General features: G+C 43.6%; 1 protein-coding gene across 1 annotated transcript; it reads left to right on the top strand.

Moving 5' to 3' along the window:
* Positions 1-11139: 11139 nt before the first annotated feature.
* Positions 11140-14057, top strand: Vajk4. The gene is made up of 2 exons (XM_076432969.1): positions 11140-11296; positions 12186-14057. Exons 1-2 carry the CDS (start codon positions 11285-11287, stop codon positions 13329-13331), a joined length of 1158 nt encoding a protein of 385 aa, XP_076289084.1. The 5' UTR covers positions 11140-11284; the 3' UTR covers positions 13332-14057.
* Positions 14058-17500: the final 3443 nt, after the last annotated feature.

Below are 17500 nucleotides of genomic sequence, written 5' to 3' on the forward strand. Positions count from 1 at the left end.
TTTAGTATAATTTGCGTTCGTAATTGAAAACTTCATAAACTAATTTATAACAAGTGTGTATATTTTAGTTTAAGTGTATGATCATTTTCATTTTAGGAATCTCCTAGTTGCCGAAATGAAAATATTACCCTTAGTGTGATTTTGAAATTACCTCAAAGAAGGGAAACTTGCATAAAACACTAGACACTCGTACAAAACAAGGTGTTTGGAATTCATGTTTGTAAATAGTGCATAATGAATGAGATCGCGGTAAATATCGCCACATATATTTTACTAATTTCGTCACGAAAGTAATCGGGAGGAGCCGAACTGGCGTGTCGATCAGGAATCCCGGTTATGCCACAATTAGGGAGGAATTGTTTAAAGCGAGCCTGACGTAAACGAAGGCATACTGTGTACCCCTTGATTTTCAGAGGCTGGCATTATTTTGGGAATTCGGGCAAGAACTCGTCTGAGAATTTAATCGGTGCATCGACGTAAATGGTGTTCTTGCGAGCGGTCACCGAGACGGGGCCTCATCATACACCGATAAATTGAAGTGTAACACCTCTTTTCATGGTTTCTCAGATTTCTCTGTACCGGTTCGGCCAACTGCGTTCATGCCATTTTCGATTGTGTTCGATGTGTCACGCGATAGCCCTCCGAGTAAAATGCAATTTTACGGATTTGGCCATTATCTTATTGATATGAAAAATAGAATCACATTTTGGCCAAGGTAACACGCAGGTCCATTGCAAATCTATGAACAAATTGAACGCAACGATGACTCCATACAAAACGTCAGAATTACACTGAACACGATTCCTCTCAACTTCATTCTCACTTTCTAGAATCAAAGAGACACGTAGATTCACATCACAAATTCGCGAAATTGGATCAATTAACGAACAGCTCTGCATCAAGCAAGGTGTCGATGCGATAATTGATTGCACTTACGCGTCCCCGTGCACAAGGTGTTGCTTTTTATTGACTCGTCCAGTGACTGTGCCAGGAGGGAGGAGACTCTCGGATAAAGTTTCGGGTGCGTCGTCGTAAAAAAGGGCGACGCAGGCCCGAAAGGAGTGAGGTTCGTCGTTCGTTTTTCTCCAATCCTAGGAGGTAGCCTTCTTTTTTCGCTGGGAGACTTTTCTGCGTGGTTTTTGCCGGCGCGAGCGCGAGCGGCGCGTGCTGTGGGACTCTCTTCGGCCGATGGGACGGTGCTTGACGCTGACGTATGAAATATCGACGGCAATTAGCCAGCCGGCTTGATTTAAGACCGGCCTCGACGCTCGCCGGGAGTTCAATCTCGACGGGGCCTGAACCCTTTAATTTCACACGTATAAACTACGGCCACCGCGGTCTAATTAAGAAATTGCTTCGCAACCAGCGACACAGCAGCGCTCCGAAAACCACCGCCGTCCCCTCGGCTGTTTGTCTTGTTCCGAAGGGAACAGCTCACTCTCCTTGAGTTCAATTCTCGCAACAGCTCTTTCTGCGTTGGACACTTCAGTTTTTTACCGCGTGCGAAATTATGCGAGTCTACCAGATTTTTCGCAGCGGAATCTCAACGTTTCGAATGGGATGAGCGCCATAAATTGCGTTTATATAGATTATATAAATTAAGCAAGTGGATATGTTAAAACATTGGCAAACTGTATAGTTCACCTATTTTTGCTTACACATAATTCCAGTTAGAATGAAGCATAGTGAAATGTCTCTGTTGCTAAAATATTTGCAGGATTTCAGATGTTCGCGACGTGGTTAAGACGCGAAGAGGACGAGGATTTCTGTAATATCAAATATTTGGAGCTGCAGGGCCGCGAATTAAGATTGAAGACGTACCTCATCTTCGCGAGTTCCCCTAACGACGCTAACCCAGCTGGATTACTTGATGGCGTTGGTTGCTACCGTTGCGAGCGCCAGGGGCTTACGGGTTAATTACAAAATTACTCCCCGAGGATTTTAACAGGCTGCAACGGGCCGGGGAGCAGAAAACGGCCGATGTGAAGCCATCCGAGACGAGTTCGTTAACGTTAAATCACGGTAAATAATGCGAATCAGCTGGCATGATTCCTCCAGTTTGCGTCGGAACGGGACGCTGCGAAGTAGCTAACGACCGGATGACAACAACTTGATAAACTGTCACGATTTTCAGCATAATACTTCACTTTCAATTTAATCAGACCTGCCTAAAAAGTAAACAATCAAAAATAACACATACAAGAAAATGCATATACATAGATGCAATTGTTTTAATAAGTATTTAAAAAAAAAAGAGAGAAATGTTTCAGCACGCATCGTGATGATAATGATTTGATCTTGAGATGACCTTGAAGAGTCTCACGAAGGTCACATTATCACCGAGCACTAACAAGAAAGCTATCAATGTTGACAATTAAATGAAATCACCGATGTGATACATTCCATGGAATCCTTTTCCCAGAATGGAAAATTGTTAGGTGTAACGAGGAATGCTGTTCAAATTCTTTGATGAATCATCACATTACGCATCGCAAAGCGTAATTAAGGCAACCATAAACAGACATAACAAAAGCTGAGAGTGAATTTCACCTCGTTTCTAATTAGTCGCAATCAGCGTAGAGACAAAAACCGTGTGATTACCTTACCGTGCAAGATAATGCTGGCGACGGAGCCAGTTTCGTTTAATTATCCTCTAATTTAGCAAATAATACTGCCACGGGTTATCGGTTACCTTTTTAATTCACATGAACCCAAAAGTCGCCCGTATTGGAACCTAGGTACAATTCGTTCGCGTATTAAAGTCGCAAATTATAGGGTCGACGGTGCTCTATCGAAACAGACCCCCCTACCAAAGCAACTCCTCATCAGGGAGCTCTGGCAATTTTCGATCAGGATCGTCCACTTGATTCGAGAATCCTCTTCGACCTAGGCGCTGTTAAGTCGCCAAAATTCGTCCAGTCGCTGCTAATTTCAATGAACCGGATGAGAATCTGTTATTAGGCGCGCGTGTTCGCCTAATTGCGGGTTCAATGGGCTTAGTTGTTACGTGACCCGCGTTTCAAACCAGACTTTGTCTAGTCATCTAGGAATTAACTTTTCAACCTTGCAATCTTGTCGAGAAGATTGTAATTTTCAGCAACAGTTAGTTTGCAGTAATATTTTTAATGAATAATCGTTCAGAGAATTATTACAGTATTTAAGTGACACATACTTTTTGCTAAAGAATACCATCCAGCTAAAATAAAGCAAAAATAATGTTCCTTTATATTTGACAATGTACACGTGCTATCCGATTACTATGAGAGACGATTGAAGGATGAAGGAAGAGCAGATTATTCTGTGAACTAAGGAATGATTTCTCTTTATTGCAACTGTGTCGGAAACCACATTGAAATTGCGACCCGCTGCAATTGCTATCGTTAGCTAGCGGTCGAAATGCGGTAGGCGTTCACAATGTAGGTACATGCGACATCATTGGACGTCATGTTCTTCGTAATTGGCTATCGGATCGGACGTGGCGATCGCCGATGCAGAATCGTTTGACATACAACCGCGTGCAGATAGGTCCGAACGCCTCCGGATGCACCCAGGAGCCAGCCAGGTATAACGCAGCCTCGAACATAATCGCGACACGTTGTCGACGTACGCATAATACCGGTCAAATTACATGTGCCGGCGGATCCGATAATTGTGTCCCCAACAAATAACGGGCCGCCGATCTTGCGAGCGTCGAAATGCGACCGAGCCGGAGACTTCAACGATCTCTTCTTGCACAGGCGGGATCTCGGCTCGATCGTAACGGGATCGATACTCGCGGATCGCTCGGGGCTCGTGGAACAGTTTCGTATGTGGAACACGGATTTAATGATTCTACGTATACGTTTCGTGTTGTTTATGGTCTCCACCAGCAGTCTATAATTAATTCAAAAAGGCTACATTAAAACAATCTTCCGAGTCGTAGGTGAGTCTTGAAAATGTACGAAACCCGTAAAATGGAAACGTAAATGTGCTAACTGGCATTATTCGATGGTTTAATGTTTTATTCTGGCTTTAAAGAAATTTCTAGAGATTTACAATGTGCTGTAATAACAATGAATAAGTGGATGCGATATGAGAGTCACGGAGATTTCACTTTAACGCGTGTGCATAGTGTATGCGCAGTCGTCACAGAGATTTTTTCTCCCCACTTAAAGAACAGATGAAAGTGAAGCTCACTTTGAGTCACGAGGTGCGCATCAATTTTACGTCGAACTATCTGCGCTCTCGTCGAACGTATCTCGTTGATAAGGTGCTCGTAACGAATGATGTAACATTTTCTGAAGAAAGATTTATGTAAAGCGTTTGCTCTTTAACTCTCGTAACTATGATTACCCAATATGTGGTTCCAATTTACAAATCAATATGACCAAATCTAGATTCATAATTCAAAAAAGAATAAAATGAACGATATTCGTAAGAAAATGTTCGATACTCCTTTATTTTAGAAATGATCGAGAGTTAACAGGGAATTGTTTCAGACTGTTTAATAACACATGGAAATTAAAGCATGCAGTCGAGATTCGACTGCACTGGAACTTTCACTAATATAATCAACCGGGAGAAGTGAGAATACGAACCGGAAAATTCATTCAAGAGGAAGTATACACTTTTCTCTGATTCCATTAATTGGATCTTCTTGTAATTGACGTATAGAAATATTATTTTGCATAAAGATCCATAATCTAGTTATTAACAAGGCTTATTGGTTCTATGAATGTTAAAACGTTTCAGAGCTCCTTCGGTCGCCGTTTTATTTCGTTGGCAGTGGAGGATCCGTTCGAAACACCCGGTAGGTCGTGACAGGAGGTGAACGATGAAGATTTTTCGGGCAGGGAAGAGTTCGCAGGCCATGCATCTTCGGTAATCGTCCTGCGCGAACGCCACGTTCCGGGCATCAGCTCGGCAAACGTCTTAATGAGCCGCCGCGCCGAAACTGCGGGTTATATTTCTCTCCGGAGCATTGCACGGTAGTTAGAACGCAATTAAAGTTACATAATCCCGGCCGATTCCCGCTTGTTTTTTCAAAGCCCGAAGGCTCCGACAGAATCGGCCATCAGTAATGCATTAGTTCTGATCCGAGGCGAGGGCGACTACTCCACTGGCAGGTGCATCTTCCGAACGACTCACTCATTTTCGCGACCGAAACGTCCCTCGGCTTTCGCTCAACGTCCCGGAATTTATGGAAATAGCAACCGACATTGAAACGCAGTTAATACTGTCGGTATATGTTAATGTACGGAGAGAAATTATGGAGTTTTATTGCATTTTATCCAGAAAGAAAGAGTTACACAGAAATCATCGGAAATACTTGGAATGCTTACTTAGAAATTAAGAGACACTAGAATTATTCGGTTTATTATTTTTGTTAGATGGAATCGCACGCTGCAGTTAACTTTTTTGCGCAATCTAGGAAGTGTACAATTTCCGAGCAAGCGTTTTATAAAAAAAGTGGCGCAATCTGCTGCAACAAAATGCATGTTACATTTTTGCGCAACTGACGTATTACAATAGCTTCTATTATCAACGCACCCTTCGCAACACTAAAATCTGTATTATTAAACGTTGTAAAGTGCATAAACAACAGCATTATGTTCAATAAAAAAAATAATTCCAGAATATTTCCTAAATTCTAATTCTGTAAAGTGTTAAGGAAGCAGCCAAAAAATAATGAAAAATTCCATTGGATCCGCGCGTGCATCTTGCAAAAGGTTAATAACGCGGAATTGGCGGAGTATGGCGATTCTCCTCGAAAAAGTGGAGTCGCAGGTTGCTTCCTTTCCCGATTCGCGTGTAGTTCGTGTTGCCGGCACGTTAGCGCGATGGGAGAAGCAGACTCGCCGTAAAATTTCGGGGAAAGTCACCGGCACACGGCGATCCTTTCACTTTCGTCGTGAACTGGAATTAATACCGCTACAGTTCGCTGCGGCCGGCAGACAACACCTAAGAGCCGTGGAAATTCCGGCGGAATTTTCGCTAGGCAATTCTCGCTCGCCGCCCGCGAACACTGTTACGTGGTGAACGCTGCCGGAGAGACGAGCGTTTCCGGTTACGTTAATTGGGTCGCCGTTGCTGCCAGTGTAAACGAAACCTTTGCCGCCGCACCACTATTAGCTACACTTTCTTACACGAGCCGCGCGAACCTTCGAATTCTGTCGAGGAAGCCGGCAATTAATATTTGCTCGCTCGTCTATCCCGAGAAAGTTTGTTCGTGATTTTTCTATCGGTTCCGAAGTGCCGTACTAATTACTTTATCGCGCATATTAATGTGGATTCGCTGTTTTTGACGGTAGTTTATGAGATTCATTTTGTTTCTCGTCCTAACAAGTTTACTTTATTTATTTCTTGCCCTGGCAATTTTATTTGATTTGTTGTAGTTCAATCGGTAGAAATTTTGAAGGTGCGGTTCAATTAGTAGAGATTGTGGAAGCAATTGCATTCAGTTGGAAATGATAGCAAGTTTGATAAGTCAGGAATAATTAAACGGGTGCGCTAGACAAATTGAATATATACTTTTACTGGAGCACACGTTACGTTCACGTTTCCGAGGAATTAAAAAATTCCACGTTTCCAGAAAATAGAGTCGTTAATCACTTCTTTTGCGGTGTTTCGTTGCATAATGGCGGAATTGAAACAGTTCCTGCATGTATCACTGTATGCACAATAAAAAGGGTGCACAGCATTTATGAGTACTATTTCTCGAAACGTATAATTACTTCGTACCTTGAAAATGATCACATTCTCTCTCATTAGGAAACATATTAATCTCTTATCGATAAACTGTCACATTAATTTACTTTACAAGTTGATACAATTTTTTACAGAGCCAAGAATTAATATGTTTAATAGGTCGAAAATAATATAACAGTGTTTTTAAATTCTTCTAATGTTTCCACTGTGTCGAATTACGCCTACTCATTTTTGTTATAAATGCATAATATCCGCTGCCTAGTAATCACAAACTGATTAATTAGGCTTCACCGATCGCGTGGAAATCAAGGTCAGGCAAGTACCTACGTGTTCCGTCGCGCGTAATAGGCGTACGATTCGCATTTCCTAAATCGCCATAACCTCGACCATGATCTCACAGTCGTAGGAGACATACACCGGGAAAGGTGAATGTCACGATAAGATAATTGCAGCCGGGAGAGCACGACCCACAAGAATATTTATTGCGTCATAGCGTTTCCATGTTTGTCGACTAAGCACGTGTCGACTATGTTTGAGAAGAGTGACAACAGAATTATGCGAATGTATTTATGCTACTAGAAACTACAATGAAAAGCTTCAATAAAAACGATATCAATTTAATTCTCTTTTTTCAGGAAATGCAATGTTGAATTGTTATATTAAAGATAGTCGAAACTATTTCATTTTGTTTTATGTCGACTACGCTATGCTAATAATACTTTATCCGCGCGGAATTTATTGCCGATGACTTATTAAACTAAAATAAACCGAAATGAGTAATGCGATATTCATTATCAACAATGAAGCTATACAGTATGGTAATTAAACAAGGTAATTTATGACGAAATGGGGGATCGTGATTCGTCACGCAAAGTTCTGCACCCTCTGCTTTGTTGGTACAACATTATACGGTGTCTATATATCACGTACAATTGTTGATCAGAACAATAATTTCAGCAATGTATTTCAAAAAATACATTTTCTAGCATGGCGGACGAATTTTCATTCACACACACACTGATTATAAATGCATACTAACCTAAACTGTAGTTTTACATAATTGACTTTAATAACTCTGTTATAAAAGTTCGTTTACGATGGAATGCCATGATTGCATATTGAATAAACAACACAGTACCATATTTACAAGTTAAAAAGAAGCGTCTGCTTCGGAATCCTCGGCGAAATTGGATAAAAGAGATCGTTCACAGCTGACAAGAGAAGAAGGAAAACTTTCTATGTAGTTACATTGTGCTGCATAATGAACACGCAAACTACGAGTGCGTATCTATGATCCTCGAACTATGAATCGTTGATAACAATCTTAGCAGGAATCATGCTTGGAATTCAGAAGATACGCTGGCAAAAAGTGTAATTTCAACGGGAATTAAGGTGCGCGGCAGAATCCAAGGAAATGTAATAAATTGGTAACACAATAAATAACTTTTCCCTTCCTAATTTATACCTCACGTTGCTAACATTGTATACTTTATTCTATTCCGCGATACTAATACATATTTTTAAAAAATTTCACTCGTGACGAAGAACTTCGAAAAGAGTGCAACAAGGCAAAAACATTGAAAGACTATGTCCCATTAAGTCTAATGTTGAAGATATATTTCTGTTACCAAATTCTGGATAATAATGGAGGATAGGTCCACCATATTTATTGGAAATTGCTCGAATAAGGTGGCATAGGCCGAGTAACAAGCGTCGGCAGTGATACGAGCCAGCGGGATGCCAGTGCAGCGATTAATCGTTAAAAAATCGTCGTGCTATCTGACCCGAGGATCAAAATGGCGTTGCCGCATGCGACCGTATTAACATACGGCATTAGGTATTCCGCATGCGAGCTACACCGCCGAGCTTTACTTGGATTTCTGCGGCAATTACACGCGCCTAATGGCCGTCCTTCGCGGGTATCGATACGGTTTGCGCGAAACCGCGACCGGGCTTCGAATTAACGCTATCGAGAGATAAGCTTCCTCGATGGTTATACGGATTAACGAGCGCGCACACGCATGCTAGCGAAAACGCGACTCGACCGGTCATTTGTCACGATTTCTGGCAATACAAGTGATCCAGAATGCAGGATAGTTGAACAAGTTAGTGTCTGTTCAAGCTGCGCTTCTGAGTGTGCGATTCGCTGTGGACAATTGTCGGTGAAGATCAGAAATTTTCCTTCTCGTTATACTAAATATCTCTACTTGAATGAAGGTCTCAGCGAGCATATTTTAAAAATAAAATGCAATGAGCGACGAAAGCACATTATTCTCGGAACGGCGCATAAATATTTATTCAAGGAATTTTTCAGGACACGCTGGATAGTGATCTGAAATGCTGGAGTGTGACGAAAAATGAAATTATATCGCGTGACAGGTTTTCTCCTGTGACTGTGAGCTAATATTTTTAGAACCGGCTGCTTGGCGTCTCGAGTTTCACACTTTATAGAATACCGCGAGCACTGTATTGTGTGTTGCGTAATTATTAATTTAATTTGTTGACTCAACAAGCGTGCTTTCGGCTTAGAATTGTAGCGCATTCGTGCAGACGGATGTTCCGATTACTCTCTGAACAGTGCGAATGTTACTATAATATTATTGTACAGTGACGCACGTTCCAGATTTTCGCGTCGACTAAGGACTCACGATGAAAATCGTGGGTTCGTCGTCACGTAAGTACGCGAATCATGGTTGCGTGAACGTCAACTTCCGTCAATTTACTTCACGCTGGTGTCCGCGATATAATAACGAGAACACGCGTGCGACGTACAGGTTGCCGTAATCAAAAACGCATTAGACGTGCAACTTTTCAGGAATTTGGGGGAGAAGTGGGTCAAAAATAATCGTTGCGAACTGATGACTTTGGGGATTTTCATGGGGCGCGATTAATCCAACCAGAAGGGCACTATCTGCGTTAACCCTCGCATGGTGGGACATGGGTCTATTTTGACTCGGAGACACAATTTCTCTACGTGAATTAATTGAATGTATTCGCATCGTACACAAATGAGTGAAATCGAGATAGATTAAACGTCGAGATCGACAACAATGTGGGTATAAATCATGCAATTAAATCTTTCCAGCAAATGTTGTTTTAAAGATCCGTTTAGATCTCGATTTACCTGAAATCAAATACGCGCATTCAAGAATAAACTTGCGAAACGCTGTATTTGTAATTAGATTTTTCCACCATATGTAAATGAAGCAATGTTAACGTGCTGCATCGAGTGAACTCCACCGTAACAACAAAGTGGAACGAAAGTAAGTCCGAGTACGGTTTTACTACATAAGGAACGAAGTTAGCATCAAGTGTGAGGTTATAAATATCACAGAGAGGCGTTAGATAAAAATAAAATTATGGCTTAGTGCGACTAGCTCGCCTTTCAAGCTTATTCTAATAGGTTCTGGGACGCGTTATATGCATCATCGATTTCTCTCATCTGCTCTGATCAGAATTGCAATTCCTTCCTCGTGTCATTAATCAAACAATCTCCTTCCTTCATCAACACTCTATTTAAGGAAAAGAACATTCCGTTGCTGTTAATGGAAAAGTCCGTGGATTACCATAAGTACTTAGTTAGACTATATTAGTTTTCTCTTCGATGCTGCATATTGTTTAGCACAACATTTTTAAAATTCCCACCAAATGAACAATTTTAAGAGACTGGAAAGTTAAGTCTACTTGCGTGGAACTTTAAAATTATATAAAATGGATGAACAACGAACAGCGATCATCAATTGCTCTTCAAACGCAAGCAACAGGGCTTGTGCATCAACCTAATAGAATATCACGTGCTTTCAACGTTGGATGTGTATGGTCATCTTTAGCAATCATCCTCGCGTTCAAGGGGAAGCGGTCTGCAACATCTTGAGCGCATCGGAGCGCGTGAAGTAGTGATTCCGTTTTCACTTTTATCCGGCGGTTTGAGATCTCAATTTCCCGAGCTCTATTATCCGCCGAACGTGAAACAATATTCTTGCGAACGTGAAACAATATTCTCGCCAGCTTATGATCCAGAATTGACCTAAAGTTTACACAATGAGAAAGAGAAAAATATTAATACTCAGTACCGCGGATCATTATGCAACTTCTAAATTTCATGGCTTATTTTATAAGAATTAGGATGAAGAACAAGAAATTTGTTACTACACATATTTCTTGTACTTACGATAAATGCAGAAAATTTTGCACTCATCCGCAGTCTACTCATTAGAATATTCTTTTGGTTGGTGCCAAACGTATCCGTTCCACGTTTGAAGGATACGAGCCTGCCTTTATCTGTAATGCATTCGACGGAAGAATTTCCATGGGATCGCGATCGAACTCGTTAGATTAGAACGCGGAGAGAACGATTTTCCGGCTTATACGTACGGTACCGGTCGCCTGTGAACGTACCATACGTTCGATCCGGCGGTGGTGTTCGCGCGAGCACGTTTTTGCGAATGCAAAACGAGACGCACAAGTGTATTACGGACGATGAGGTGCAGCGAAAGTACGGAGCCATTATGCCGCGGAGTATATAAGGCTCACTCTAGAAAACGAAGCGGTTCAGTTAGTGGTTATACGCCACCACAAAACATACGCGAACTCAACGATGAATATTAAGGTAAGCGAGCAACAATATTTGGATATTCTCGAGTTCGGTTTCGGGCGGAGAGATCGATCGATCCGGGATCGGTGATCGGGAGACCAACTTCCGGTGAAATTGGTTTCGCTATGAGATCGGCCGGCGAAACGCCTCTAGCAATTTTGTGGTCGGGATTTGAAACGCGATTCAATTAGGCGATCGCACTCGAGTGACTTTGTGTGCTGATTCTGAGAATGCGGATTTAGGATGATTGGACCACTGTTTGGAGAGTGAGGGAACGTTATATGTAGTCCTCCGACAGATCTTTTTTCGTGGGATATATGATGATTCAGAATATTTCTTCTCTGGAAATTATTTTTTAAATTGATGTTTAGTATCCTTATTTTTCTCTGTAGTTCTTAATTCCTGCCTTGTGCCATTTTCACGGTTGTCTAGAATGTTTTGTTTCTTGTAAGGATTTTTTAAAAATTTGAAGACTGTAAAAATTTCTCTATATAGTGCTTGTTATTGTCTGTGTACAAATATTCTTAGTTGAAATAATGGCAATCGATAATTTTAGCATTTACGGTACTTCAGAATAAGATACGTTCTTAGGGAATTATTTTCTGTAGTTCTTAGTTCATGGTTTCCATAATTTCTTTTCGTAATTTTCACAGTTTTTATGGTACTTTGTTTCTCTTAGGAACCATTTGCTTTAAATCCGTTTCTCAATCGACTTCGACAATACTTATATTGCATAAAGATCCGCAGTCCACATATATTATATCCTGTATCATAACGGTTGTTGCTGTACCTCTCGATCGGCACATTTCGTTTCCGACCGCTCCGCAGTCAAAGCGTTAACGATCACTTACCGATGACAGCAGCTACAACCGTCTCCGCTAACATCTGTCCACTTTCTCTCCAGTTTGCCATCGTCCTGGTGGCATTGGCCACACTATCCAGCTGTGCAGAGGATTCCAAGTCCACAGAAAAGGATACATCATCGGCGGAGCAGTCGCAGAAGAAAACAGAGAAACGGGGTCTGCACGGTAGCTACGGCGACCTTGGCGGGGGTGGCGGTGGGGGTGGTGGTGGTGACAGCTACGGTCACCATGAGCACGTGAAGACGGTGACGGTGGTGAAGAAGGTGCCAGTCCCTTACGAAGTAACGAAACACGTGCCGTACCTGGTGGAGAAGCACGTCCCGTACGAGGTGAAGGTGAACGTTCCCCAGCCGTACACCGTGGAGAAGCACGTCCCGTACCCGGTGAAGGTGTTCGTGAAGGTGCCGGTGCACGTGCCTCAGCCGTACACCGTTGAGAAGAAGATTCCCTATGAAGTCAAGGTGCCAGTGGACAAACCATACGAAGTAAAGGTGCTGGTGCCGCAGCCGTACACCGTCGAGAAGCATGTACCCGTCCCGGTGAAGGTACCCGTTCCGCAGCCGTACACCGTCGAGAAGCACGTGCCGTTCCCGGTGAAGGTCAAAGTTCCGGTGCCGCAGCCGTACCCGGTGGAGAAGCCGGTGCCCTACGAGGTCAAGGTACCGGTCGACAAGCCGTACACGGTCAACGTGCCGAAACCGTACCCGGTCACCGTTGAAAAACCATATCCAGTACCGGTAGACAAACCAGTACCTTACGAGGTCAAGGTGCCGGTAGATAAGCCGTACCCGATTCCAGTCGAGAAGCCGTACCCGGTGCCGGTCAAGGTACCCGTACCCCAGCCCTACCACGTCCACAAGGCCGTACCCGTCCCGGTACCCAAACCCGTCCCCTACCCAGTCAAGGTGCCCGTAGACAAGCCCTACATCGTCGAAAAAGAGGTTCCCTACCCTGTCGAGAAGGAGGTGCCAGTACCCGTCAAAGTACCCGTGCCGGTAGCTATTCATGACGATCATGGTAGCTACGGAGGTGGTGGCGGATACGGAGGCGGCGGTGGATACGGAGGCGGTGGTGGATACGGAGGCGACGGTGGATACGGAGGCGACGGTGGATACGGAGGCGGGCACGAAGGTCTGTCGGGTCTCGACGGCGGCGGTGGTGGCGATTACTATTCCCACCATCGTTGATTCTTTAGGTTGAAGGGGAAAAGGTGATCGGACGTTGTTGAGCTGCGCGCGCTTCTTGGATCTCTGATGATTTTATCCTGTTTCTGGCGTACCGTACGCGAGGAACGATCATTGACAAAAGTATAGATCGAAATAATTCCCTTTGTTCCGCCGCGTGGACACGCCGAACTACGACCCGCGATCTCTCGACTCGGGTCGTCGTCTCGGAACCGTCTTTCAATGAGCCACGCCTCATCTGAGGTTCTTGGCGACAGCCTAACTATGCGTACAGTCGGCAGGATGCGTTCCCGATGCACCGCTACAACTTCTGCCAGTGGGTTTTGGAGGATCGGTCGCCGAAACGGGGGATCGTTGGAAACGTCTTTCAGAAAAATTGGTTCTTCAATAGTCCACCGTACGATATTCTGGCAGTTCTCTTTGATCCTTCTCGGTGTACGTTCAAAAATGTGTCTAGAGGTTGTGCTTCTTGTATGATAGCCGCGCTTTATTGTAAACGTTTACGCTAGTTTTCTATGTACTGCTGTTCCAAAGAATACACCGATGTCGGCCTTGTTGGAGCGACGTTCGCGCGCAAGATAGCCGACGCGTGAAGATGAGCGTCGTCGCGCGATCGCGATCATGTGGCGGCGGAAAACACTTGTACCTAATTTAAGTTAAGAGACCCGAGCGAAGTAGAATCTCCTTTTTGTATCAAAGATTTGTAATAAATATCTCTGTATCATGAAACGTCGTTCGTTCAAGCGTTCCCCCTGAAAAACACCGTTCCCAACTTCAACGTTTAAACTTTCTAGCTGGAACTCGTCGTAATCATCTCGAGAGCAGTGAAAATGGCACAGTCAACATTTACATCACAGGTATTTATTAACGATTGCGCGGTATCGCAGCAATTCATAATCGTTTCGAACTTCTCACGCGGCGAGAAAGAAAACGCGGTCTCCCAGTGCGTTAATATCTTTGCGAAAGCGTTTCCGCGCGAAACAGCGATTTATTGCGATGTCGTTGGCTGCGTTCTGGCTCGGTCGTTTAATCTGCCTGGATATTTCCGGCGGGAAAAGCGGCCTCGCCAAAAAACATCGTACGAACGCGATAACGAGCGGACGGACGCTTTCTCGAGCCGGAAACCGTGTGTCCCGTCGCGAGTTTCACTTTTGCAAAATTGCCGTGCCGCCGGCGACCACTGTCGACCGCTGGAAAAAAAAGCACCGAAGAAAAGCAAAAAAGGAACACACGCGCGCAAGTTACGTGAACACGAGTCTCTTTCACTCGCGCGAAAAAACGAGCGCGTCGAAGAGGATCCGCGAGCGGTTCTTTTGCGAACGTGCGAGCGTTTCCGCATTCACGGTCGCGGTCCAACGATTTGTGGTGTAGCCAATGCGTCTCGAGAAATCGCCGGAAACCGGATCGGCGAATCGAACCGGAAGGTTTCGATATCCGACGAGTTCCAACGTCCGTTTCCGGACTCAGCTTCCTAAGCTCTCGAAACTAATCTTAATCACCGCACGGTCGCAATTAAACGCGCTCGGATACGTGCTCAAGAAAGCATTACTTTCTCCCGAGAGGCTTCTGCACGTGCAACACGAACATTTCGTTTGATTCACTCGGGATTCGATTAAGCGGAGTTTACACTCTGCTATTACCATTGAGTATACCGTTCCGAGGCGATCGCGGTTTTATGTTCATGGAAAATTACGCTGGGAGATCAAACCTCCGTTTACTCGGGTAACACCCTCTGCCAGCCCTGTGAAACCATCAAATTATTTTTATGCACGTTTTATTTCATTATCAAAGGGGGAAGATGTATGGTTGCTGGGTAAAGACTTTTACACCTTCAAGGTATTCACAGCAATTTTTGCGGGAACGTTGTAGGACAATCTGGAAAAAATACTGCTCGAGTTTTTATCCTTAAACCACCCTATATTATAATCTCTTTGAGGAAAGTATTCTAAGCATTTTAAAAAATTCTCATCCCCGAGGGATTAAAATAGATTTCTAAGAGTCTCTACAGCCTGTAAAATATTTCTAATCTTTCTTGTATTGCTCGTTCCTTTTACCAACGTCCTCAGCATCATTCCCATAAAAATTGTACTATTTTCAGAAGCAGTATTTTAATAAGCGTGCCATTTTCACTAGATTATGAGAGAACTTCGATTCGATCACGATTAGCGGACCGTCATCGCCGACGTCAACAATTGTTGACTCCCCGGTTATGTAAAAAGTTATGCGATGCGGGAACTGCAAGTTACCGTGGAACATAACCACGACGAAACGCGAAAGCGTGTGTGCGCTCGACTCGGCTCGGCTCGGCTCGTCTTATTAAGCGAGCGGAGACTTTCGTGAAAGTGAAAAAAATCGCGACGATTCCGCCATGCGTGAATTATAGCTGTGTATACGTAGTAGGCATCGGCTCCTTCCTGTATCGGGATCCCACGTACTTCCGGTTTTCTATCGTTGCTTCAGTAATAAGAGGAAAGTTTCCTTCGTCCTTTTTTTTCCTTTTTCGTTACTGCGTGATTGTCGTCCGGAGCTTACGCTCCCGATGTTACGATGTTCACTTTTACTCGAACCTTATTTTTATCTGGCAACCGATTCGATCACCGTGGCCGTTACGTCAGTCGCCGACGAACATTTAAAACACTTTCATCGGGACCACTGATGAAAGTTATTTCAGAAACGACGTTCGACGTGCTTAAACGCTATTAGCGTTACATGGAGCTCGCGGAACCACGATGATCTAATTTTTAATGTCTTGTTGCAATCGGCTTGACATAATTTCTGTTGCGGTCAACGGAGAGTAGAAACTTTTCAAAATCATGAGCTGCTTCGTACATTAAGCGGTTCGTGCGAATATTGAACCGTTCTGCCTCCAAGACGCGTTACGTGTATTCCTTTCAACTCCTTTCTACTCCTGCATTTATCGAAAATAGCCATGGAAGATGTTCTGCCTTTTTGCGCTTTTTCAAGCTGCGAAAGATTTACTTGATTAATTGCTGTTAGACTGCAGAATTCATTCAGTTCGAATTCAATAATACATATTGTGTTATAGATTTAAGAGCTGCTTTTTGCGTAACGTGTTCTAGTCGTGTATGCAATAACAGTGACCGAGGACTCTATTGATATCGATGGAAGAGAATAACATAGTTTCTCGCTTGAATCGCAGTGAAAGTTAGCTATGAACACCGTCGCTTCCAGCGGAACGAGAGATAAATAAATATTTATTCGACACATCCGCTCTAAGTGACAAATGAGATTGAGCGGATATAAAACCCTGTTCCGCTTCTTATACGTTAATAAAATTGCTGTCGTTTATCATGTGCCGGAAGAACAACGTTCTAGCAGACACTAGAAGGATTCGTCCACAAATTCGCTCTCACTCCGCTACGAGTAATGCGACTTGTTCTTGAAAACAGTGGCGGATGTGTTTCTCTTTACATGTATGCACTACACCATTCGACGAATGAATCTTTCATGGGACATCTAGTCATTCGTTCATTGAATTACAAACTTTTTGAGGCATCGAGAAGATCCTTAGAAGACGACAAGTCTCTTGAAAATTGTCTGTGACAAAAATATATCTGAGAATTTAAAAAAGTTGGGGGTCCAATAATAAAGGTTAAAGGATGAATTTGGTCCGTGAAAGGGGGAATTTAATTTCCAAAAAGGTGAATATCCTCTGCAAAAGGATAAATATAGTTTATGAAAGGGTGAATTCAGTTTGCTGAAAAAGATGAATGCAATCTACGAAGGGGTGAGTTTGCAAAACCTGTGGAAGAGACGATTTCGGATGGCTCGTGGTGGCCATGCGTTTTTCAGCCGTTCAATTACTGGAACAAATGGAACGTTCTGTGTCGTTGTAGTGGAGGGCAGAACAATGTTCGGGGAAAAGCGGTGCGCCAATGAAAGGCGAGAGGTATCCAGGAGTTTCCGTGACGGGGAGATCTGAATCGCGTAAATTCAGAGGCTGAAACCCATTATCGAGTTTCCCCCGCGGCACACCATCCCCCTCCCGCCCCCGTTCATCCTCCCGGTTCATCCCCCGTTCTCGCAGGTTCGCTCGGAACCGTAGGGTGGAGGAGGAGGAGCCTTTTATCCAATGCTGCGGGTGTCGGGGCGCGACTGTGAAGCGAAGGCAATTATCGTAGCGAAACTTGAACGTGGCGGCTTCGAGGTTG

The sequence above is a fragment of the Lasioglossum baleicum genome, chromosome 11 (genome assembly GCF_051020765.1).
Source record: "Lasioglossum baleicum chromosome 11, iyLasBale1, whole genome shotgun sequence".
In the NCBI taxonomy this organism is placed as follows: domain Eukaryota; kingdom Metazoa; phylum Arthropoda; class Insecta; order Hymenoptera; family Halictidae; genus Lasioglossum; species Lasioglossum baleicum.